We start from the raw sequence: 22,898 nt of genomic DNA, 5'->3' as shown, positions 1-22,898 counted from the left end.
ACACCTAGGTTGAAATACTTTCGTTTTTCAGATATTAAAGGTGATTTTTTTTTTTTGGCTTGCCCTGGGCCTGGACAATTGACCTTGCTACATGGAATAGTCCCAAAAGTGTAAACCCTGTCGACCTAGAGTGCTGGGTAAGTTAGTTAATCACACCTAAAGTAATCAAAGGAAATATGATTAATAATATTTCTGTTCTGGTTCAACCTATGAATTTCATAAAGACAGCATTTGTAAAGGGCTTAGTTAGTTGTTAGATACAGTTCTGCCTCAGTGCTAAGAGTTTTTCATCCCAAATGGTCACTGTTATCCACTATTAGACAGAGCTGTCTTGGAGTAATGCATTTCTGTTGATATGCTTGTTTTGTGGCTTTTATGTGCTTCTGTACACCCTATCTTTATGTAGATGTCATCGCATCCGCAAACCAACCAATGTTTACAAATAAAATGTCTTCTTATGACCGATTTAAATGTTAAATTTAACAGAAAAAAAACAATATTTCTCACATTCCTTGTATCACTGATGCGAAGAAGTCACCTTCATCTTAGTTTTGTAATGTATAAGTACTGTGGAGATCTTGGTTTTTAATGCTTGATTATGGGCCATGTATTTATTTGTTTTGACTGTTCTGCACAAAGGTCAAGTGTTGCTTTAAAAGACAAAATATATTAGTTATGACTTATTTACATTGTGATTTTGATGGCTCTGTCTTTCCCGTGTTCTATGACATGGACCAATGCCCTGAAAGGGGATCAAAAGTAAGGAAATATTTATTGGATTTGTCCCCAATATAAATTCTAAATGCAATCCTCAATGAATTCTAGAAAGGACACATGAGCAGACATGTAGAGGGACAAATATCATGTGGGTGAATAAACAAGCCCTGTTGATCCATAACTCTCCCTGATGAAAGGTAGAAGGCCAAACTATTATTATTCTCCTGTCTTTTTTTAAAGCAGTATATTTGTATGACATTATTTAAATATTTTAAAACTGTCTCAAAAAGCTTAACTGAATGCATTATTATAAGAAATTGAAATTCTAGCCTATGATGCGTAAGAAGTCTCCCAATCAATCAAAAGACTAAGAGGAAAGAAACAGTATTTATTTAAGAAGAAACATTTAATGAATGATGTTGTAAACAATGCTTGGCCTTTCTGTTTGACTCTTCAGTACAGTATTTATGTCAAGTGATCTCCATGAGATTGGATCAAGAAAGTTTTCAAATTGAAAAGTCATTGGCTGATCTTGTAAACTGAAAATGTGCATGTACAATATTGTGTGGTGCATTTGTGTTTTCTAAATCTGAAAATAAATAAAAACTGATTTACGGATTTTCTTTTGAATGTTTGTATTGTGCTGTGTGATTTGGACGGCTGCATTTTTCTTAGTAAAACCATCTACGTATCTATCCTAAACTGACATTCTGCTTTGACCAATGAATTTGTATATATATATATATAATGCTCTGTGTAAGTAAAAATGATCTAAAAGCTTTTATTTGATGGTATTTATGTACATATTGGTTTCACCATTTAGAAATTACAACACTGTTTATGTATAGTCCCCCTGTTTCAGGGCACCCAAAAGTGATTGATCAAATGTCCAAATTAAGCACTCATGTTTAGTATTTAGTTGACAATCCTTTGCATGCTATAACTGCCTGAGGTCTGTGACCCATTGACCCCACCAGATGCTGGGTGTCTTCTCTGGTGATGCTCTGTCAGGCATGTACTGCAGCCATCTTCAGTTGTTGTTTGTTTTGAGGTATGTTTGCCTAAAATCTTATCATCAGGAAATTAAATGCATGTTAAATTGGATGTATATCTGAAGGTTGACTTGACCAGTCAAGAACACTTTTTGGCCCTGATAATCTCCCTATTTACTATGGCAGGATGCTTTGGGTCATTGTCTTACTGTATGATGAAGCGCCATCCAATGAATTTGGGGGCATTTGCTTGTACTTCAGAATACATTCTGCTGTTGCTGTCAGCAGTTACATCATCAATTAAGACAAGTTAACCAGTTCTAGTGGCAGCTATACATTCTCTAACATTAACACCCTCTCCACCATGTTTCACAGACAAGGCGGTATGCTGTAAATCTTGGGCAGATCCTTTTTTCTCCAAACCTTCCACTTGCAATCACTCTGATACATGATAATATTAATCTTATCTGTGCACAAGATCTTTTTCCAGACCTCTGCATGCTTTTTAGATTATTTTTAGCAAACTCTAAGTGACCATCCTTTTTGAGGATAACTAGTGGTTTGCACCTTGCAGTGAAGCCTCTATAGTTCGGCTGGTGACGTATTCTGCGGATGTGAGTCTCTGACACATTCACGCCTACCTCCTGGAGAGTGTTACTGATCTGTGGGAGAGTTGTATTGGGTTTTTTTCTTATTCATGGTGAGCATTCTTCAGTCATCTACTGGAGAAGTCCGCCTTGGCCTATCAGCCTGTTTGTAATTGGTAAGGTCACCAGTGCTTTCTTTTCTTTTTAATTGTGTTCCAAAATATAGATTTTGGCAAACCTAAGGTTTTGGCTATGTTTCAGAATTGTTTTCAGCCTAATAAAGGCTTCCTTGACTTTCATTGACACCGCTTTGGTCTTCATGTTCACAGGCATCAGTAGCAGACTCCAAAGGCAAACACAAAGCCTAGAATATCAATACTAGACATTGACAGCTCTCTTATGCCTGCACAAATGATGTGATGGAACATATCCCATTAATTTCTGAATGATGAAACCAATATATACACAAATATCAACTAAAAGCTGAGAATCTATACTTTAACCTCATAGTAATTGTTTGATTTTAAATCCAACATTTTGGAGTGTAGAGCCAAACAAAGACTAAACTAGACCAATTTAAACTGTGCCTGCCTAAACAAGACATTTTTGGCATCTACAGTAGTAGTAGTAGTATGCAGTTTACATCAATATTAAGATCATGGAAATGCCTAAACAAAATTAGATACATATAAAACACAATATATCACTATAACAGTGCTGGACATCCAATTGTTGCCTTATCTTTTTGACTTCTCTTGATTATAAGAACTGCCAAAGTTCTACTATTTCCTTCTTAAATAAACAACAAAGGAAGGTACCCTATGTTGAAATATTGATCAATCTGGTGTTGTAGAGATGCTTTTAAGATAATAAGAGAGGAGGGCCTTGTGAGAAGATCAATATGAAGAGGGGAGGAAGAGAGAAGGTTCCTTTTCACACCACAGATCCACATAATGAGTTGCCTGTGTGCCGATACCCAGAGCACTGTGATGGACACATTATTCATCACTGGATCAGGAGGCGTCTATTTTAACACCAGAAATGATATAACGGCTGTAGTTTTAACATAACTATAGCACATACAACCAAAGCACTGGTTACAGCCTACAATACATTTCAAAATTCAGTCAACGGAGTACTGCTGGAGTACTGAGCCACACACTACTGTTGCACTGTAAGTAACAACAATGGTTGGAAAGAGGTTAATATACGTTTCAGAAGAGGTATATCAATGCATGCTTTCACATGCTAGATGAATAATATGACACATATTTAAGGTTTATCTCCTATTTGATAATTCCATGCGGTTAAAGGGATAGTTCCCATTCCCTTCTATTCCAAAATCACATCTTTGGTTCCTTACCCTGAAAAGTCTGAACAAGGACAGACTTCAACCAACACTTTGATTCTGTTTATATGGGCACTGTCACTAACCGCTAATTCATAGCATTTGCTCAGGTGAAGACCGCCCTCTCCTGGTACTGAGCATCTAATTACAGTAGCCTAACAGTCGTGGACTGGTGGGGAAAGGTTGGTGCTATGTGTAGTGGACGTCCCATATGTAGTGCATTGATATACAAGTTCAGTGGGGATGCAGTGAGCACTGAGCATGTGGCAACAGACTATTACAAATTAGTCATTGTAGGGTGTAATGCTGGGTATGCAGTTATTTTAATTTTTTTGTCTACAGGTGTTATCTCATGGTGGTATTTGGTAGTTGTTTATGTGAGATGGATGGGAGGCTGATGAAAACTATTTGCTACTGTGACACTGAATATAGGGTCAGTTAAGGTTTTAAACAGCATACTATCTCTAAAAAGTGATGTTGATTAATAGTTAGGGTTAGGGTTAGGGTTAGTATTTATGAGCTGTGCACTTCCATTTGGTGGCGCTAATGTGCCTTTGTGTTGGTTTCAAATATACCGTGCGGAAGAAGAAGAAAGAGAGGAAGAAGTTGCTTCCTGCCACTCTCACATGTACACAAATCTGAAATGGATTCTTCAGGTTCCAAGTCAAAGAAACAACCAAACAGTAATTCATCCCAGAATGATGAGCCAGCGTCTGAGGATAACGAGTTTAACGGGTTCAAGGATGTGGATGCATTCGTCAAGGTAGAATAGCTGACCAGCGAGTAATACGTCTGTTTCGATTGTGCTCGATGTGTCCACTGTCTGCAACGTGTAAAAACGTGGATAGCCAGCTGGCGAGCTAGTATACTTGCATTTCTAAATGTTTAATTATCAAATTCAAAGACTGAGCCAGAAACTACAAACATTTTGCTAAGCGTGTTAGTCATTGTTCCATTCAAGAGACCAACGTATGGAGTTACTATTACAGTCCAACGAAGAATCCTCGCGCAAGTACAGTACGCTACAGAAGCTAATCTTTACTTTTCCTCCACAGTATGGGCTGGGCACTGTCGTTGCAGCTACCAAGGCATCTGCCAGTCTACCCCAAGTAGGTGATGAATATGACTTATATCGCAGCTTCCCGGGATTTCGAGAGTTCTGTGAAACTCAAGGAGACGGACTCCTACACTGGTGAGTATGATTTTGATGTGTTGATTGCCTTGAGAGTCACAAACCCAAGATGCAGTTACCAACATCATGTCTCTCTGTCCTTTATCAGTATGAGCCAGATAATGCAACATCATGGCTGCAGAGCTCATATGAGAGACCGCAACAAACTCACAGGGTTGGAGGAAAGATTTGACTTGTTGATTGATTCCAATGATGTCATTCTTGAGAAAGTCGTAAGTATGCATCTGAAGCAGGTACCCTACTCAGCACACTTAAATATGAATTTCAGAGACTGCACTTGAGAGACTGCATGGCCAATTGAGCTGTTTTTATTGATTTCTAGGGTATCCTGCTTGATGATGCTGCTGGAGTTAACAGGAGCCAACAACCTGTCATGCCAGCAGGTTATCAGCCTCCTAAGATTGTTGTGTCCAGCTGGAATCGTAAGGTTGGCGATTTAATTGTATTCTTTGAGAAAAACAACATATGCCTATGCCTGTTCGAACATAGTGGTTTTCTTATTAGTTGGTTCCAACTGGGGTTCTGAGAATTGAATGAGAAAAAAATAAAATGTCTTCCCTCTCTAACACTGTGACTGCCGATGGCACTTGTTCTTATCAAAGGTTTTACTTACAATGACTGTCATATAGTTGATTCTTTCACTTACTTAAAGACAAATGTACTCTTGTACATTCTATTGTAAGTCACTTTGGAAAAAAAAAGCCTCTGCTTAATGACTTAAATGAAATTCCGAAACGTTCTAACTCTATAATTCCATTTTCACTGTTTTCTATGTGTATTGAATAGGGAAGAGAGTCTGGACGTGGTTCTGAAACGTTCTATCTGCTCCATGCCAAAAACGTCAACAGACCCCAGCTGAAATTCCGGGACAAAGTTGACAATAGCAACACACCATTTACCCCAAACATCTTCATCAAGCCCAATGCAGTAAAACCACTTCCCTCATGTAAGCTACAATGAAGGTTATACATGGCATCCTTTTCATGACTTTTCTGTTGGCATTTCTTGTATGGTGCAATCTTTTTCTTGTATCCATTACCGTTTGGTACTATTTAGTTTTTGTTTTTGCGAGGAAAAAATGAGCAGTGTTGCACCAGTTGTTATTGGTATATGTAAAATAAAATGCTAATGTATCTATTATGTTCTTCTCTTTCCATTGCAGATTTCACCAACAAACACATCCGTAAAGAAAGACCAGAGGATTTGGATGTCCCTGCCGCCCTGGCTGACTTCATTCACCATCAGAGAACTCAGGAGCATGTGGAAGACATGTAAAAACATGCTCAGTTTACCTTCTTTGTCTAATTCATTTCACATTCAATTACTTTTTATTTGAACTATTTACCATTCGGTCCTCTTAGGTTTGCTCACCCATACCAATACGAGTTGGATCATCTGTTGTTGGCAGAGAGTTTGCTATCCAAGCCTGAACCTCAGGTAAATCATTTGACATCCTTTTTGGTCTGATACTATTAACTAGATTAGTGTTTTTCTCTCTTCCTGTTTTGACTGATTTGAACTAGATTCTCAGACTCAACACTTGTTGTGTGTTATTTTCAGATGTACAAACCACTTGCTGAGACCAACTGCTTGTTTATAGACACTCTGGGGGACCTGGTGGCATTAAATGAGAAACTGGTCAAGACGTCTGTGTTTGCAGTAGATCTGGAGGTAAGATTTGGTGTTGAAATATGGGGCATTTTTTAAATCCTTAGAAATAGCATTTACCATGCTTCAGATGGAAAAATAGATGGTTATTTTAGCATTAAAAGAGCCAAAAGATGTTGTACAGGTGCATAGTCACAAGTAACTCTAATTTTCAACTTTCCACTGCCTTGCTCTTTCTTAAAAGTACAACTGAACAAAAACAAGTAATTTAGGGATAGCCAACGCCAGTCCTGAATGCTTTTGTTCCATCACAGCACTAACACACTTAGGTACGCTGTAGGTTAGTGAGCGGTCTCTATATTTAATACATTTTGTAATATGGAATTAATGAAAATGCTGTAAAATATGGCTTCATTCTTTATTGCAATGTATATGCTTTTGCCTCTATTAACTACAACAGTAGGCCTCTGTCATTACCTCTTTCAAAGCTATCTATACATCCCATAAAATGTAAGACACAAATTTAAGATCGACAAAAGAAATGTCGATCTTATTTATAATATATGGGACGATCTACAGCTATCATACTCTTGTAGACTACAATAGACTTATTGTTTAGCTCACATTAAATACTTCCATTTAATCTCAGGTTAAAACAGTAAACTCAGCGACTGAACTGACAACTGAGCTCTTTTTGCCAAAGACAACTTGTGGTTGACTGTCATCAGCCTTCTGAAATGACAGTGCCAAAGCGTGGTCTTTCTGGGGCATTATTTATTATCTTAATGGCATTTCTTCCCTTTGCCCTGGTGTATTTCTGACCCTGCATCAATTAACAGATGTGTAAACTACAGAGTCAACCATCAAACATTTAGTAAATCAATCAACAGTTGCTAGAATTCAGTGATGTGTTTATTGAAGCTTTGCCTTTCACTGTTTGAATCTTTTTTCTCTTCCAGCACCACTCCTACAGAAGTTTCCTAGGCATCACCTGCCTGATGCAGATCTCAACAAGGGACGAAGACTTCATTATAGACACCTTGGAGCTCCGCAGTGATATGTACATATTGAACGAGGCTTTCACAGATCCATCTATTGTCAAGGTAATTCCTCACTTTGCTTTACATGTTCCTCTATTATGCCCTCCGCACACTTTCTAGACACTGAAACGTTATGGTCATACAAATTGTGCCACTAATTTGAAATTATGCTTTTGAAATGGGATTGTTCCTAAACAGGTCAGTTGACAAATAACATTTGCTTGTTTTTCAGGTTTTCCACGGTGCTGACTCTGACATCGAGTGGCTACAAAAGGACTTTGGCCTCTACATTGTCAACATGTTTGACACCCACCAAGCTTCCCGCGCACTCAACCTGGGCAGGCACTCCCTGGACCACCTGCTGAAGCTCTTCTGCAGCGTAGACTCTGACAAACGCTACCAGCTGGCTGACTGGAGAATACGGTAATGCAGTTACTCTAGCGCTGGACTGTGCCAGCAAAAACACACCACCGATATGGGTTCATCTTACACTTTTTGATGTTGAAGCTGTTTGCAGGTTTGTGTTCTTTTCCTGGCTTGCTGTGAGAAATTCCAGTGGTCAATGGTTCATTGATTGTTCACTCAATACTGTGGTGCATGGTTAATATTAGCCCACCTGTAAACAAAATCAGATTTGATTGAATGGGTTGTGTAATTTTACTGTAGGCCTTTGCCGGAGGAGATGTTTCATTATGCCCGGGCAGACACCCACTACCTCCTCTACGTTTACGATCGGCTGAGAGTTGACCTGTATGAAAAGGGCAATGGGCAGCCTGCCCTGCTGCAGGTGGTCTGGAACAAAAGCAAAGGCATCTCACTGAAGGTACAGATCGAAACTGGGTGGCTCATCAGATTGTTAGCGTGTCTCCCGAATACCCATCACACATGGTTAAGACGCTCATGATGTACCTCTGTGCAGAAATATGTGAAGCCAATTTTCACGGAGGATTCGTACCTGGACCTGTTGAGGAAGCAGAAGAGGACATTCAACACCCAGCAGCTAGCTGCCTTCAGGCTGCTGTACGGCTGGAGGGACAAGCTGGCCAGGCAGGAGGACGAGAGCACTGGGTATGCTGTTATTGTTGTTTCCATTTGCTTGCTTAGGCAACCCTGATCTTCAGAGCGTTAGGCTTGAATTCAGACAGTTGTTTCCGAAATCTTCACCTTAGTTCATTCCAATTAAACATGCCTCCTCTATTTTAGGTATGTCCTGCCCAATCATATGATGATCAAGATATCTGAAGAACTCCCAAAGTAAGATTATTATGATCATTCCCACCAATCCAGCTGTATTACTCAAAATTCAACCTCTGTTTCACACAGTTAAGATGCTAAAACATTCACCTTCTGTCTTTTACCCAGAGAGCCTCAAGGCATCATCGCTTGCTGTAACCCTGTCCCACCAATGGTGCGGCAGCAAGTTAATGAGCTCCACCTATTGGTGCAGCAGGCCAGAGACATGCCCCTCCTCAAGGTATGACCTGGTCCGTGTTCAGCATGGCACAACGTTTAACACAATGTGTCATTCAGTGCGTATTATTCAACCAACTGAACATACCCCTGCTCGTTTGGAACATGTTATAACTTTTTGTAAGCAGTGTGGGTACTTTATATTGTTGAATGTAGAGGCTCAAATACAGTAATTGTTGAATGAAAGGTTTATTGGATCAGCAATTCATTAATTAAACTTAAAACTATATTGTCTTTGTATACAGGCTGAAATTATGACTGAGAAGAAGAAAGGACTCACTCCTATAAAAAAGGTTTGTGAAATTGATTTTGTTAATATAAAATCTGCTCTGTTGTCACTATTTGTTTTGTGATAAATGCTCCTTTGAGATTAAATGTCATGCATTGGTTCATCTTGCAGCCAGAAGTTACCTTGTTTGGTCCTCATGATACATCCAGAGTGTCGGAGAGGGATCTCCCCAACTTCTCTTCAATTGGTAAGCTGATTGCTATCATGAATTCTGAACTATTTGACTGTCAATGAGACCTTAAACTTACCTTGTGACTCCACTTTCAGAACTCCCGACCAAACAGGGTAAGCTCTTCTCTGATGAGGAGCAGGGAGAAGAGGTGGACATGCAAGACATGTCAAGGGCTCTCTCAGTTTCAGCAAAAATCACATTGTTTGAGGTAACAACTAACTGTTATATATGTTCATCCCATTGGTGCTTTTCTCAGATCTGCCTTGTCTGTTAGAAATGTGACTGTATATGAATTGGGAACTTAGTTTTTCTCTGCTCATTTTGAAAGGACAAGGACCCAATCAAAGATCTAGGTCAACTCACAGTGGCACAGCAGAAATCCTACAGCATTGTTGAGTCTTTCCAGAACCCTTTCCGAATGGTAAGTGTGTTGTCACCAATCATTATGCTGGGTAACCACATTTTGTTTTAAATAAATGAATGTATATATTTTCACAATTTTAATGACTGATATTTGTCCACTTATTTTCAGTATCTACCTTCGAACAACATCCACTTCTCCAAAAATGCCAAGTTTGACCCGTCATCGAAAATATATGAGGTATTTGAGGATTTTCTTTCATGAATCCAATTAAAAATGTCTGTTGTGGCAGAAATAATACCTGCTAAGATGGTCAGAATGATCTTGCACTGTCAAACAAATATACCCACATTTCTTGCTGTGTTTTACATGTTTATTTTACCACCCCATGTGAACAGATCAGTAATAGATGGAAGCTACAGAGTGTTGAGCAACAGCAGAAAGAAGTAGAGGCCAAGCAGAAAGCTAAGGAACAGGCAAGGGCAGCCACAGGTAAGGTGTCTATACAGTGGATTTGATTCGATCCACTGCAACCAATTCCCAGTAAGCCCTTGAATGTGGTACAGTGAATGAATAAGAAAAGCTTGTCTTTGTTGCGCTACATAGTGGTGATATTTCTTATTTTTCAGAGGAAAGAAAAAAGGTCAAACAAAGCTACCAGGAATCACTTCAGAATGTTGCAACTGTGCGCCAGCAAGCTTCAGTGAGTAATGTTTTCCTCACCTGTTTGCCAAGTTTGCTTTTATTAGTGGTAGACCCAGTCTATTCTGTCCATTTGCAAACACAGTTAATGTAATATAGGTATATTACATGTACATAAGCTCCTGATCATAATGGTAGGTAACATGTTTGTACATGCATGGTAATTTCTGTGTCTACCTAAAATGATCATATAAATACATAGTTATAGTTACACTTAACATAATGTACACGTTTTAGTGTTATTATTACATTGCACTTATCCCTTTTTTTTCTACAATTTTCATCAGGACTCTGCTAAAGCAGGAGGAAAGAAAAGACAGAGGGTTGCCAGTGAGACAGGAGAGTTGACCCCCAAACCTAATAAGAAACTCATGAAACCTGCTGAGATGCCCCACAAGGACTTGACTCCACCTCCAGTTTTCAAACCCTATGACTACAGCCAATCTGATTTCAAAGTCTTTACTGGTATGCATATTAATCTTCATTTGATTGTTTACGTTATTTTTTTGGACTATGGTTAGGCAATATTCTAGAGGTGGTTTATGCCAGATGAGATTCATTCACACCACCACACATTTCTTATGACCTTTCTTGTTGACATTCTGTGATCAAAATAAATAACTCTTCTTCTAGGAGCCAAAGGAAAGGATGGTTCACAGTTTGATCCAAACAGACAAGGACAGGGACCAAGGAAAAAGGTGACATTTAGCCCTAATATTGTTTCCATCATCACAAAAGTTTTGTAATATTATTGTATTTGTAGGATCTATAACCAAAAGACTTAATTTAATCAGATATTGAAATTCGCTTGCATGTGTATTTAATGAATATGCTAAAATTGACCCTTTTTTCTGTAGAAAAACGCAAAAGCACAAAAATCCAATTTCAGTGCTGCCAACAGAAGTATGTCCTATTTGGCTGGAAAATCTGAAAGGTAAAAAGGTTCATTATTTGTTGTTAATACATAAACATAATGTCCATTTTGTTTTAAATGATAATCAATGATTTGGTTCTTTTATTTTCAGAGGATTCAGTCATAACTGGCCCAAAAGATAGGTCTACCCATCAATGAATTGTTCTTCTTTTTCTCCAGAAGATGGAAACATACATTTTCATAATTGTATAATTTTTGTTTTTTTTCTGGATCTATATCTATTTACCCTATGTAAATACAACAGTGCACATGTTTTTCTCTGTAACCAAGAAGAATTTACAATTAACCTGCTCATTAAAAGAGATTTTAGAGAAATATGCTTCATTGATTTCAGGAATGTGTCTCATATGTCGACTCAATAAAGTGACTGTAGAAAAAGAAAACTTGTCAAGACGAGTTGTATGTCTGATGTAACCAAAAACCAGAATTGTAGCTATAACTGTACCCCAAATACCTCTACTGAAATCACCATTATCATATATAGAAAATATGTATTTAAAACCTCTCTGCCATTATTACAAACAGTACTACTACGGCCACCACTATTGCAGCCAATACTACTACTACTACCACCACCACCGCCTTATTACTGTACATGTACGCTACATAGAAATACTTTTAGCCAGCTGAAGCAAACCCACGAAGTTTCTTCGGGAGCTGCTTTGACTGGTGCCGCTGCCTGCAGGGCTCAGTCGCTTTTGTATCCTACTGTACCTTTCACGTGGGCGCCCGGGCAGCCCGGGCAGCCTGGAGTCAAACAAACTTTCACTGAACCCTCCCCTTCTACAATACCATTGGTCAATATCCATCACTATTTGACGTCAGTAAATTTTCATCCGTTAAAATGATGCGAATTAAGTTAGGTGGTAGTTCATAGAAAACGCCCAACGTGTCATTCAGTTGTTGCTGGCACACTCACACACAGCCAGATTGCAGTTAATGAAACACCAACAAATCCGTTTTTTGGCTCCATAAATCTCTGCTGTATCAATAATGGATAGCATAAAAGACGGATGGTTCACAGAAACATGTACGCTATGGCCGGGGCAAGCGATGAGTCTTCAAGTGGAAGAGGTTCTTTACCACCAAAAATCCAAATTTCAAGATGTCATGGTTTTCAAGAGGTCAGTAGCTAGCTATTTAATTTGGATAATAGTTTGTTAGCTTGCCAGCGTTACATTTAGGCTTTTTTATTTGTATATGTCAGCCAGCTACACTGGTTTACTGATTTATTATGATAACCTCAGTCCCTGACTTGCAAGCTAACTTTAGCTAGCTAGCTAATGATGTCTGATATTATTAGCATACTAGCTGTTACCTACCTCTATATTTAAGCTTAGCTAGCTAGCAATCACATGTTAGCTCTATTTAAATTGCTCAGTATCTATCTGTTTCAATCTGACAGCTTTTATCCTATCTCTCAGTAACTAAGCTAGATAGCTATGCTAGCTTGCTAGCTAACCACGTTTTCTTCTAGCTGTTATCTGACATGTCAGTAGGTAATGTCAACACAGCTAGCAAACCACCACCTTCTCTTCTGCTTGGGCGAGTTGTTTGCTAGCTAACATTCATGTTGTGTTGATAAATTACACACCTTATTTATTTTCAGCAAAACCTATGGAAATGTCTTGGTGTTGGATGGAGTTATTCAATGCACAGAGAGGGACGAGTTTTCCTATCAAGAGATGATAGCCAATCTACCCCTCTGCAGTCACCCTTGCCCCAAAAAGGTATTGGCATTCCATGATGCATACAATGAGAGTAGTTGCAGTATTTGTCCAGTTTTCAACCTGGTGTTATTTGAACTACTGTTCATTATGTCATCTAATTTTTATTATTGAATTCATTTTGCAGGTCCTGATTATTGGTGGGGGAGATGGTGGCGTGCTGAGAGAAGTGGTGAAGCACTTGCTTGTTGAATCAGTGGTTCAGTGTGAAATAGATGAGGTGGGTGCTCTTAAGTGGAATCACTCAGAAATCACTTCTCATTCTGTTAAACCACCCGTTCCTGTTTGACCAATAATATTTTCTTCAGGATGTAATCAACGTGTCAAAGAAGTACCTCCCTGGAATGGCAAAAGGTTTCTTCAGTCCCAAACTCACCCTGAATGTTGGAGATGGATTTGAGTTCATGAAACAGAACCAGGATGCTTTTGATGTCATTATAACAGATTCCTCAGACCCTGTTGGTGAGAAACCCCTATGCAAAAGTGGTACACTTTATTAGTTTATCACATCAACACCTCTCTGTAAATATAATCCTGTGTCCTCAACTGTCTGTTTGCTGCTGCAGGGCCTGCTGAGAGTTTGTTCAAAGAGTCTTACTATCAACTTATGAAGACAGCCTTGCGAGATGGTGGAATTCTTTGTTGCCAAGGTAACATGATTTCTGTTGACACCTGGAATTCTGCCTCTGATATTTTTATAACCCCAAAAATGGCAACATGTACAATTCATAGCTGTGAAATAAGATTTATAGCTTTCACTGTGGTATATTACTAGTTGTAATGCAGCAATTTAGTTTCTTGCCCATATAAACAGTGAAGGATTGCCAAAATAGGTTAAAAAGGGATGACATGCAAAGATGTGTCGAGGGTCGGAATCGAACCAGGAACCTTGCGATTATGTGGTATGCGCATTAGTGTGTGCTACACCACGAAGCGCCCCCAAGCCTTGTTTTTTCCCCTTACACACCAGCCACCTATACTTTACCAGCCCAGGGGCATGTTGTTTTTTTGCCTGACTTGCATGCCTTTCATGAACTTCTGAAGAACTGTTCAACTGTAATTTGTCAAGCCAAGACAAATCTGTCTCTGCCTACTCTAAGAACAAGGCCATAAATTACTGAAAGGGAATTGACCTTTTTTTTTTTCTTTTTTAAATTAACCTTTTTTTGTATGCCACTGTGTATTCCTCAGGAGAGTGTCAATGGCTCCATTTGGAGCTGATAAAAGAGATGCGGACCTTCTGCAAAACCTTATTCCCTGTGGTGGACTATGCCTACTGCACCATTCCCACTTACCCAAGTGGCCAAATTGGCTTCATGCTCTGCAGTAAAAACGCTGTGAGTCTAGATTTCTTTCTCCCCATTTGTTTTCTTTTTGGTCTTTTATTGCACACTTCTTGCTGTAAAATTACTAATTCAAATCAATGAGTTAACTAACTAGACTTTGTCAATGTGTTCATGTATGTCCTCTTCCATTTCCAATATTCATGCCCTATAATCCTTTTTATTGAATTTTCTATTAGCAAACAAATTTCAGGGAACCAGTGAGAGAACTCCCAAGAGATGAGGTGGAAAGTATGAACCTGAAGTATTACAACCCAGAGATTCACAGAGCATCGTTCATCCTCCCCGAGTTTGCAAGAAAGGTCTCTATTCAAATAGTGTTTTGAATATACTTATGGAAATGTAGCAACACCATCATTTTCCTGTTTTTCATGGCGTATCTAAAGTTGCAGCCTGTTACATCCATACTATGTCTTAGTTTTAAGTTGTCTTTCCTTTTAACTTTTAACAGGTACTGAGTGAAGCATGAGTGTCAACAATGGACAAAATGTAAATCCTTGACCTGGCTCTCTCTGAAAACAGAAGCAACACTTCACAACACAGCTGCTGCACCTTGCCACCATCTTTGTATCTCCACTGGGGAGGACCTGGTGAAGACTTGTTAAGGGTGGAAACTGGATAGACATAACCTTCAGTGGGGAGTTCTGGGCTTTGCAGAGAGAGCATATTAATTCCTTCCAATGCTTCCTTCCAGTCTTACAAACTATTTGTATTTATTTGTTCTGGGTTTTTTTTGTTACGTCTGATTCTTTATGTTAATCACCTCGTCAACCTTTAGTTGAGAAACTGGGTGTGAATTGAGGAAAACAACATTCTTACCTTACTTTTTTGGACAATGTGATTCTAACAGTCAGTATTAGTATGGTTTAATCGTAGTACATACTTGCACTAGTACTGTACTAGGACAATAATACCTCTACTTTAAGATTTGAATACAACATTAACATTAAGGTACCCTCAATTGCAAACTGCTGCATGTCTAACTCTTTGTCAACATGATTTTGGCTAAAAGAAAATGATACAAACTTATCATTTGTCTCACAATTTCATCAAATCGTTCTCAAAAACATTTCATGATGAACCCAATAGTGCCTGGATTCTGTAAAAGGAAAACAATTTGTTGTTGAAGTGGTTTGTATCATAGTGTCCCTACAGGCAGATATCGATGGTATGTTTTTATATTGAATAAAATGATGTATAACCTAACATAATGGAAGAGCTCAGGACACAAGAGTTAAGAACATTTCCCCTTTATAAAATCATCAGAATCATTGATTGTTTATCATCTAATAGTTAATGATTTGAATTGATTGTGTATATGCCAGCATAGATGTTACAATGTGTGAATTGATGGATTACTGAGGGTATACTGCACATCAAATTAGTTTAGTGCATTTAATCCCTTGCTGATTGGTTATCTCTGTATTTTAAAATGGTACTACCGGTATACAGTTGTTGATCTAGTATAGAAATCATCCACAATGTCAAAATTATGCTTTTGATTTTATTTTTTTGCGACCTGATGTGTTATGAACATAGCTGTTGTGAAATACTGCAATCTATTGATCTTCATGGAGTGCATTTGAGCCATACCTCCAAAATGAACCTGTCAAAAGAAAATGGTGTTATACACAAGTATTGAGATCATGTTTTTATGATAATTATGAAATATAATAAATCAGTGAGGTAAACTGGGTATCTGAGACTTACTCTTTAAAGTAACTGACAGTCAGTCACTAAGGGATGATGTAAGATGCATGCCTTGTTCTCAACACAAGTAATGAAAGGAGAAATCCGCACTGGCCTATATTTTAGTTCAGGCATGATTGTGCAATCATCCACAATGCCTTGTTGCATCAGTGGGGTGCATCACTCAAAATTTTGCAGATGAATCTAACATTGAAACAATATGGTTTTCTATCCCACTTGATATAGTTGTGTCCATTGCAAATTGAACTGTAGTGTTAGGCTGACATGACTACCACATTTGTAGAGAACTGCCCTATACATATGATACTGTCATGTTCTCTTGTACACAGTGGTGGAAATGGGGGGAACCCATGGGAACCAGGTTCCTGGAGTGAACTTGTTGGTTTTAAAAGAATACTTGGATTCCCCAAGGTTTTATTAATTAAATGTCACCACTGTGCATAATACATCAAAATTGGCAATGTTCTTAATGACGCTCCCCACAACTTTATTCCAGTTCACTACCATAGCCAGTAGGAGCCTTAATCTATGTCCAAGTAACCGGCCCAAGAAGCTCCCACTTATTATTTGTTCCATTATTATAAACATTTGTACTTCATGGAACAATGTCTCACATGGACGACACAAAACATAGGCCTGCAGTACAGCTTTGGTTTTTAGTTTGCTTGTTTATTAGCTTGTTTGTTTTATGACTGTTTTATAGCTTTAACTAGATTCCCAGTACAACCACAAGATGGCATCGTCTATTTCCAGAAGTATTTCATATGGGGAATTCTCGCTCCTGAGCTCTATCCACCATGACAGCGGCTGTGGAAAGAGACTATAGCTTATAGCTGCTCACTGTATTGGAACCCTTGATCAGAGTATACAGGGCATATGAAAACTGCATAAGAATAAAATAATATGTGATTCCTTAAACCAACATTTTATCTCTGCAGACTACCTATACAGAATGAAAGAAACAATTATTTAAATATCCTCGATCAGACAGATAACTTGGAAAGGTTGTTCCCTGATCAGGCTGATAGTTCCCTCTCTGGATCCCTGATCAAGTCTCAGATGCGGACTGACATTGTGATCTGTCTGGATAAGAAACAGCATTGCGCAGCCCTCTATTTTGACCTCTCTAATATGGTTGATCATGCCGTCCTTTTACAGAGGTTATTTGCCATTGGTTTGGATCAGTTGGCCTGTAATTGCTTTCAAAATACCTGCAGGAGAGGACTCCATTTATTTTAGTAGATGGAGTTCAGTCTAGTTTTCTCAATGTTAATAAAGGTGTTCCGCAAAGTTCGATTCTAGGTCCACTGCTGTTTACAATTGACATAAATAATGTTGGTTTGTCCTTGAACAATTGTAAATTGCAACTTTATGCTGATGATACTGTTGTCCACTCCTGTGCCCCTTCACTTCAGCAGGCTATCTTTTACCTTCAGCAAGGTTTTTACTCTTACTATTCAAAAATCGCGTATTGATCTTAAGCATGTGCTGAATGAGGACAAAACTAAATGTATGTTTTTCTCTAGATCTGGGATTATTGATTACAATGATCTGCATATTTGTACCCTGAAAGGAGCCCAAATTGAACAACTCCCACATTATAAGTACCTGGGCATTTGGAAAGATGATAAACTGTCCTTAAAAATACATGTTGAAAAACTGATAAAGAATTTGAGAGGCAACGTTCCTCCCTGTCCTCGACTATGGTGACACAATTTACATTAAAGTGGCAGGCCTCAGCCTCAAACCATTAGACTCGGTTTATCATTCTGCTCTGCGTTCATCCCCAGGGATAGTTTCTGCACCCACCGTTGTCTTTTGTATCAGTCTGTGGGATGAGATTATTTGACTTTGAGAAGGGCTTATCATTGGATTGTATTTGTATATAAAGCAGTTCTTTTAAAACTCCCATTTTACCTCACATCATTGCTTTTATGGCAAACTAGTGGTGATCAGACATGCTCTTAGATCTTGCTGCTTTATAATGTCCCAAGGGTGTTTACAGAACTGGGAAAAACTGTTAGCTACTGTACTCCTGAGACATGGAATGATCTTCAGGGTAGATTGAGGTTGGAGCACTTGTTCCCTTACACTAGTTTTAAGTCCTTGGTTAGGGACCAGCTTACAGAGACATGCTCTTATTTTGATTGACTAATGTGTGTATTTAGTATTTTTACATGTTTTTTAAGGTGTTTTGTAATCATACTTATTGTAACCCGGACACACCCACAAAAGTGACCTCGGTCTCAGTGTGTCTCCCTGAATAAATAAAGGTTAAATAAAAATAATAATAATAACAGGTCTACTGTATTTGACTGTTTACGAAATTAAAACTATAATAGAAGGTTAAAAATGACAATGTACAGTACAGTCTTACAGGCTTATTTATAACATAAGTTGGAGCCAAACTCTACATTTACTGTTGCTCACCCTGAAGTAAATTCAAACAAATAAAATATTGTGGGTATAGAGCTACTGTAACTGAACATGACACACTGCTGCAAGTATACTGTGAATGTACAGTATAGGGAGGACAAAGCTCTCTTGTCCACCTAAGCTTGTCCCTATTTACGCAACTGCTATATAATACAGTGTATAAGTATTGTTACTCTGTTGCTCTCAGTTGCCTCTGGTATAGTTTAATGTCTGTATGTTCTGACCCTGCTGTTGTTCACTTTCTGATTAATGGCTTTTTTAGTAAGGACAGAATAGCTCCTTATGGTACAGGTGTACTGTATCACTGTTCAGTACATTTTGCCCTAGTGCAGTGGCCCTGTCTAGACAGTGTCCACTAAGTGCTCCCCAGCCTCGCCTCATTAATGATTGTGTGGAGTAAGTGTAAAGCTAGCCTGGCTGTACATAGCTCACTATAGTTATTACCACAGGATCTGGCACGCCAGGTTAAAAGTAAGCATGGTTTTTGCCCAATTTACTGTATCTGGGCCTTTCATTCAGGTTATGTTGGACATATTCCCAGGCATATCTTTAGGTACCCTGGTAACCCTATACTTTTATTTAAACTGAATCCACAATTGTTTTTTGTCTTTTCAATTAAGCTGATAAGTTGAAGGTAAATTAACAGTACCTCATTTGCACTTGCTTTATTTTTTTTGTGTTTGTGTGTACTATCTAGGCTCCAGAGAGGTCTGTTAAATTGGTGCTTGGGGCCAATAAAGTGATATGCAGTTGAGGGGGTGAAAATTAAGGAAGCCATGCACATTAGACACATTTCAGAGGAACTTTGCAGGGTGTCATACTGACAATTTCCCTGTTTGAAGTTTCTTGCGGGGTGGGCTGAGTGTATTACTATATGTCTATGGTGTATTTGCTGCAGAGGTCAGTTGCCGTAAATTCATCAAACACACCGCATCGTGAATCTACCTCAGGGCACACTCATTTCAACACTGAGTTAATCTTTGGACAGCCTCGGGCCATGAAGACCTGCAATGTCTGTGAAAAAAAACTCAACAGTTTGAGCACATAGAGAATACATTTTGGATCTGTGTGCACGCTTATCAGAGGAGAATAATATTAGCTGACATGTGGGTGCCTCTGAGGTTCCACAATGCAATGGTGATGTCATGGCTAAAACCTCACAAACCAAATCCTTTGAATTAAAAAAAAGTTTAGATTAAAATTCACCCTGCGATGCTGTTGGGCAGGAAGTTCATAAACAGATCCACTGGTATGTCCTTCGGAATTCGCCCAAGACTGGTAGACTTAAATTAACTATGATGATATCATGGCCAATCAGCAGCACATCTGTGAAACCTACACCACAACAACATTGGAATACAGGTTTTGGGTCAATAGAAAATCAAGTTGAAATTCATGAAAATAATTGGGGAAAAAACATGTTTTGACCTTAAAGGGATAGTTTACTCCAAAATCAGAATATTGTCTAATGCGTTCATATTTAAGTCTTAATGTAGAGATAAATCCACACCCCACAATATTTGGTGTATACTGTTGGTCCGCTAAATCCAAAATGAATGGAAAAGACCCAGAAAAAGCATAAGATGTCAACACAATACTCATATATTCACAGAATATTCACAATTACATTATACAGCATTATGGACTACTGTATATCCTGTATTGTAACGACATAGCCCTGCAGTGTACTACGATCCCTGCTAAGGGAGTGGACTCTATTAGCACTGGGGATATAGTGCACTCCCTGAAGGTCTCTAGTTATTTCACTTTCTGGCCCCAGATAGCATACTCTGTGTCTCAAAGGCCTCTGTGAATTATACAGGTGAACATACAACATGTATGTTGACACACCATACACAGCCATACATAATGCCATACATAATGTGCTCGACACAAACTCTGAGAATATGAATCCTTACAGTGAACAAAAAAAATAAGGGCTCAACAACTGGTTAAAAGAGAAAACACGTTTAACATCTTGACTTAGCCATCAATATTGCCGAAGCCTTTTATTTCAGTAGCATGCCTCTGTAGTCAGCATACAGCGATTATGTCCCGCACATGAAGATGGCGCTCCCAGTCATACCAGGTGGCAGACAGTTCGATTGTAATCTGTAGGTGTTAGAGGAGTAAGGATCTGGGAGAGAAAAATGATATGCAGTCACAAGTAGTGTGCAAGTGTAGTGTGTAGGAAGTGTATTGTGTAGGAAGTGTATTGTGTAGGAAGTGTATTGTGTATTATGTATATGAGCAGTAAAATGAAGGCACAGACAAGGCACATTTATTTGGGTCATATTCTTTGTGTCCTGAACAAAATGCAATAGGGCTATATTGGAATAATTGTTATTTGGATTGAGGTACTAGATACAGTATTTTACACAGAATCATCTATCAATTATATTTATTGAGATTATTTTTTTAGATGGCTTACGTATATGGTCTAGAATCATACATCATTACAGTAGTTAGGACTCAGAAATTGTCATACATGTCATATACTGTAGTATAGAAATCACTGTCAATTCTAGGTATAATTTAGATATTGATGGTCAGAACCATTTTAAGGCATATGACGTGGTTTGTTGCAGATGTTACCCCAGGTATGTCAGATGAGTGAAATGTCTGCCATTAGTCAAGGGGTTAACAGTTGAATGGTTCCATTAGTTTTCCCCTGACCCCCACCCCCCCCCCATCCCTCTCCCTCTCCGTCATACATACACCCACCACTCCTTGCGTCAGTGGCAGACAGGGGGAGAGGGCTATAAAAGACTGGGGGACTTTGGAGGAAGAGCTTAAGAATCAACAGCTGTCTAGAATCCAGTGACAGTAACCTATCCAAGGCGATCACCACACAGCATTATCTCTAGCATTCTCTCTCCTTTTCTCAAGTCTCACCACTTTGTGCGCTCTCTCTATCTCTCTCTCACTCTCTTTGTGTCTCAGTCACCTGCTCCAGCATGCAGCTCCTGGTGATTTTAGCGTCTCTCATGGGGGTCCTGTACAGTGTTAGAGCAGCCGCCGTGCTTCCTGTGGAAGACAGAAGCCCACTACATACGAACAGAGTGAGTAAAAATGTTATTAGAATTAGTTTAAGGTAGAGTTATTAACCTAGCATGATCATAACTTCATCGTAATGTTGTTGTATAACAATTAACTTTATGGTTTTATGAAACATAGTGATGAAATGACTTTCTGAAATCTTTTGATTTGATTAGAAAACATTTGTTGGTCAGATAATGTTATTTGATATGTGTTTGATTTGACAAATCATAGAATTAGCACAGCAATGTTTTACAAACTACAATCTCTTGATTTACATTATTTATAAAGATTGCTTTAACAGTGCAACATAATTCCATGTTTATAATTATCTTTGTAAATTCACAATTGAAATCCAATGATGCCTTGTTTGCTATTTGAGTGGTGTGAAATACATATAGCTAACCAGATCTGTCAATTTATAAAGAATCAGACTGATAATAGAAAACAACGTTGTCATGTTAACGTTTACGTGACTGATGCATTTCTCTCTGGATATTTATAACGTGAACGCAGCTATTCACACTCATTCTTGTTTTTCAACACAGGAATTGAGTAAAGAGCGTAAGGAGCTGATTCTCAAGCTGGTCTCTGGCTTGTTAGATGGAGCGACGGACAGCAACATGCTGCCTGGGGAGGTCTCACCTTTGGATCTAGAGGAGCCTCTGGATTCCCGTCTGGAGGAGAGGTCCGTCTACAACAGGCTATCACAGCTGCCCCAGCGCGACCGCAAAGCCCCCTGTAAAAACTTCTTCTGGAAAACCTTCACATCCTGCTAACAGTGCCAATCAGCTATGCACCCCACGTTGTCCTTCCCATCCCCAACACAACCCGAACATGAACTGTGGTAGACCTCGACTGTACATATCATGCACACTTGTCGGAAGAGCGGTTTCAAAGGACTTCACTTGACGCAGTCTGTCCGTTTGAATATTGATGATTTATTTGTCTATTTATGTATTATGTGTTTATTTATTAATTTCAGAGTACATCCAAAAACAATAAAGCATGATTATGATATTTGGTTTTGGTGAAAAGCGTCTCATTTTGTTCTTTGCTGTGCTTGTTTTACGTTTGATAGATTCTTTAAACTTCAGCTTGAGGTGTTTACTCAACGGACTCCTTGTTAAATTAATACTGTACTCACGGATAGTCATCTCTCTCCAATATAGGAAAAATACTACTTGCTGACTTTCCTGACTAACTTTATGCATTACATTTTTATTTGGGA

At 38.7% G+C, this 22,898-nt stretch overlaps 2 protein-coding genes across 2 annotated transcripts; both read left to right on the top strand.

The window, feature by feature from the left end:
• Positions 1-4,269: 4,269 nt before the first annotated feature.
• On the top strand, positions 4,270-16,178 carry srm (spermidine synthase). The gene is made up of 32 exons (XM_083675965.1): positions 4,270-4,407; positions 4,700-4,836; positions 4,925-5,048; positions 5,159-5,263; positions 5,623-5,782; positions 5,999-6,107; positions 6,198-6,273; positions 6,397-6,507; positions 7,404-7,547; positions 7,717-7,907; positions 8,151-8,307; positions 8,404-8,552; positions 8,688-8,738; positions 8,847-8,958; positions 9,200-9,247; positions 9,355-9,430; positions 9,511-9,623; positions 9,744-9,836; positions 9,948-10,016; positions 10,175-10,268; positions 10,406-10,479; positions 10,766-10,943; positions 11,112-11,176; positions 11,336-11,412; positions 12,390-12,536; positions 13,022-13,142; positions 13,267-13,359; positions 13,448-13,601; positions 13,706-13,789; positions 14,331-14,476; positions 14,662-14,784; positions 14,934-16,178. The coding sequence occupies exons 1-32, from the start codon at positions 4,288-4,290 to the stop codon at positions 14,949-14,951; spliced, it is 3,519 nt and encodes a 1,172-aa protein (XP_083532091.1). The 5' UTR covers positions 4,270-4,287; the 3' UTR covers positions 14,952-16,178.
• Positions 16,179-21,585: 5,407 nt separating this feature from the next.
• Positions 21,586-22,446, top strand: sst6.1 (somatostatin family member 6.1; the record flags this gene model as incomplete). Its single annotated transcript, XM_083674669.1, has 2 exons — positions 21,586-21,690; positions 22,216-22,446. The coding sequence occupies 2 exons, from the start codon at positions 21,586-21,588 to the stop codon at positions 22,444-22,446; spliced, it is 336 nt and encodes a 111-aa protein (XP_083530795.1).
• Positions 22,447-22,898: the final 452 nt, after the last annotated feature.

The sequence above is a fragment of the Argentina silus genome (assembly GCF_951799395.1).
Source record: "Argentina silus genome assembly, chromosome: 8".
Taxonomy (NCBI): domain Eukaryota; kingdom Metazoa; phylum Chordata; class Actinopteri; order Argentiniformes; family Argentinidae; genus Argentina; species Argentina silus.
This window is presented reverse-complemented; position numbering and strand designations above follow the sequence as displayed.

Excerpts from the sequence above, each read along its gene's own strand:
- srm (XM_083675965.1), top strand. The coding sequence starts at position 4,288 with ATGGATTCTTCAGGTTCCAAGTCAAAGAAACAACCAAACAGTAATTCA. Across the intron at positions 9,837-9,947 it reads TCCAGAACCCTTTCCGAATG|TATCTACCTTCGAACAACAT; the intron begins GTAAGTGTGTTG and ends ACTTATTTTCAG. Across the intron at positions 13,790-14,330 it reads TGGAATTCTTTGTTGCCAAG|GAGAGTGTCAATGGCTCCAT; the intron begins GTAACATGATTT and ends TGTATTCCTCAG.